At 34.8% G+C, this 3,084-nt stretch overlaps 1 protein-coding gene across 1 annotated transcript; it reads right to left on the bottom strand.

The window, feature by feature from the left end:
- Nucleotides 1-749: 749 nt before the first annotated feature.
- LOC149251753 (defensin-2-like) lies at nt 750-1,408 on the bottom strand. Its single transcript, XM_089456576.1, has 2 exons — nt 1,263-1,408; nt 750-1,152 (listed from the first exon to the last, which is right to left on the bottom strand). Exons 1-2 carry the CDS (start codon nt 1,330-1,332, stop codon nt 974-976), a joined length of 249 nt encoding a protein of 82 aa, XP_089312702.1. The 5' UTR covers nt 1,333-1,408; the 3' UTR covers nt 750-973.
- Nucleotides 1,409-3,084: the final 1,676 nt, after the last annotated feature.

The following is a 3,084-nucleotide window of genomic DNA, read 5'->3' as shown; positions in this document are numbered from 1 at the left end:
ACCCAAACAAACATTCATTTTAAACTACCTTTGCTTATAGTCCATTTAATCTAAATAATATAACCTTCACTTAGCTCACTATTCTTAATATTGAATTTCTTTTTCACAAAAATAATGTGAACTGGAAAAAATAGAGTGGAGATAATAAGATGGAGTGGTGATAGAAAAAAATTTGTAGAGTGGAGATAATAAGATGGAGTGGTGATGATAGAGGATCACAAGCACCGTTTGCATCTCCTAGTGTGGGGACAAGTGGTGGTGTCCCATTATGACCCCGTGGCGTAAACTCTTTTTGTTACTCCATATATTATGACCCCGTGGCGTAAACTCTTTTTGTTACTCCATATGTGGGTTGGGTCCATGAGTCACTTTTGAGTTTTGTTCGGTGAGATTGCTGCTGGTAATTCGTGGTTCTTATTGTGCCAAAGTTATCTTATCTTTTTTTTTTCTTTATCATTTACAACGGTGGAAAATATTATTGTCTTGCTGTGTTTCTAATAACTCAGATTATTGTCTTACCGTGTTTCTAATAATTCTACGCTGGCTTATTGCGGTACGAATAAAATTGGCAATATGATCATGCCCTTATTTATAATGGCTCATTGCCCTTATTTATAATGGCTCTGGTAATTTGCACTTATAGGTGAAATGGCTGCTAGATGATTTTAGTTTGTATTTGGTATTTGTTTCCAACATACATTTATTGTCTCCGAACAGAAGATAACGACATCATTTTAGATCACACATCATCAACAACAGTCAAAACATGGAATATTTATTCTCAAATTATTTGAAAATACAAACTGAAAAATACCAACAAGAACACCATGACACTTCAGTACTATATTATATTATAATAATGAAGCCCACACAGCAGAGAAGAGTAGAGCAGCAAGAATAGCAGTAGCCGATATGGTATTAGCGGTTGTAACTATGATTATTATTTTATTGTTGCAGTACCAACCGTTGGAGATCAAGGGCAGGGCTTGTAGCAGTAGCATTTTCTGCTTGCCACGTGGAAATCGCAGCTTCCCGTTGGAAACCCTTCAGTACGGCAAACATTTTTGCAATTGGTGCTGCTGACGCAATACCCTTTGAACTTGCCGCTTGGGGTTTTGCACATACGACCCTCTGCAACTTGAACCTCCATCCCTGCATCACATCACATTACAGATTATTCACCCAATATTTCAACAACAAATGTTACAACAGTCAGTCAGCGTATGTATATATATATGTATATATATCATAACAACAAATACCAATGCTTATGACGAGCAGCACAACCAGAATAAGGGCACTGAGCCGAGTGCCAACTCCCTTGCCCGCCATTATTGATCTCCTTTCTCTGGTTAGAAAACACAGTAAGTTTCAAAGTTTGAATGAAGAGTAGAGAGCGTCGTGCCAAAGCAGCGAGGCAGATAGCTGTATTTATAGGAGTGCGGGAGGCAGGGCAGATGGATATCATGTGTATAATGTGGTATCTTCTTCTTTCACTTGATGCCATCCACGTGCAATGTTAACCAAATATTTTAGAAAAAATAAAAGTGAGCTCTACATAGGTTCACATAAAAGGAAGATTTCGGTAAGGTGGATCCCACGGAATGGATTTTATATGTTTTACAATTACGTGGATCTTTGATAAAGTGGAACCCAGGGAATGCACTTAGTGTTTCAAGTAGGCTCTAGATATATCCACATAGAAGGAGGATTGTGGTAAGGTGGATCTCATGGAATGCAATGGATTATATGTTACAATTACGTGGATTTTTTGATAAGGTGGATCCCGGAGGTTGGACTTTGTGTTTCAATTACAATCTTCTTTCTTTTCCTTTTTCAAGGTTGGAATGCGAAAGTGTCGTAAGTGGTGGAGCCATACATAAAGTTTTGCTATTTCCCACGCTCCACTTGTGGTATTTGTGGGCCACAGTCTTTCACACTTTAATAAACTTAATTTTTGAATACTATTCGTTGTTGAATGAGTGTAAACTTTGTGAATATATATATATATATATATGCTTTTGAATTTTCTAGAGGTTTGAACTATATATGTGCTTTTCACATGTTGATTTTTTTTAAATTTGGAGTATATCAAGTTGAATAAATTATATTATTAATTAATATATAAAATAATAATAATAATAATAATTTATTTTTTTTAAAATTTGGAATATATCAAGTTGAATAAATTATATTATTAATTGATATATAAAATAATAATAATAATAATAATTTATTTTCCATAAACCATGCTCTTATTCAAGAGCATGGTTTATGGAAAATAAATTATTATTATTATTATTATTTTATATATCAATTAATAATATAATTTATTCAACTTGATATATTCCAAATTTTAAAAAAAATAAATTATTATTATTATTATTATTTTATATATTAATTAATAATATAATTTATTCAACTTGATATTCTCTAAATTAAAAAAAAAAAAACAAGAAATATTACAGTTCGGAAAAAAGCCAGAGGAGGAAGCTGTCATTTTCGTGGTAGGACTACAGTCTCAAATGAAGGCATCAGGAATTTATCACTGGTTGAGATCCCAATCCTTGAAGTCTCAGAACCACAGCCCCTTAGAGCGAGCTGGGCTGCAGAATCTTCCAAATGATCCCTATCATCTCTTTCAATATTCGGGGTCTTGGCGTTGATCCCAAATTCATAACGCTAAAAGATTTTTTCTTCCATTCCAGGGCTGCTATCATCCTAATCCAGGAAACAATGCACAATAAGGAAGATTCAATCGCATATTTCCGGAAAATGCTTCCGAACTGGTTCATTGCAGCTACAGAAGCTAATGGTTTGTCGGGTGGCATGGCTACTCTGTGGGACCCCTCTCGGGTTCGAGCAAAGGCATATAAATGCTATGCAGGGATTATTATATCAGCATCTATCAGGGGATGGGATTTTCCGATAAATATATTAAATCTTTATGCTCCATACAAATCTCGCTTCGCCTTCTGGAACAGATTTTTTGCCTCTGATCTGCTTGATATAAACAATCTCCTTATAGCTGGTGACATGAATGTGGCATTAAAATCTAATGAAGTATGGGGTCAAGGAAAGATA

Source organism: Pinus tabuliformis, chromosome 7 (genome assembly GCF_031772625.1).
Source record: "Pinus tabuliformis cultivar Carrire ecotype Pingquan chromosome 7, CPIR1, whole genome shotgun sequence".
In the NCBI taxonomy this organism is placed as follows: Eukaryota; Viridiplantae; Streptophyta; class Pinopsida; order Pinales; family Pinaceae; genus Pinus; species Pinus tabuliformis.
Note: the sequence above shows the minus strand (reverse complement) of the source record. Positions and strands in the feature narration are given on the sequence as shown.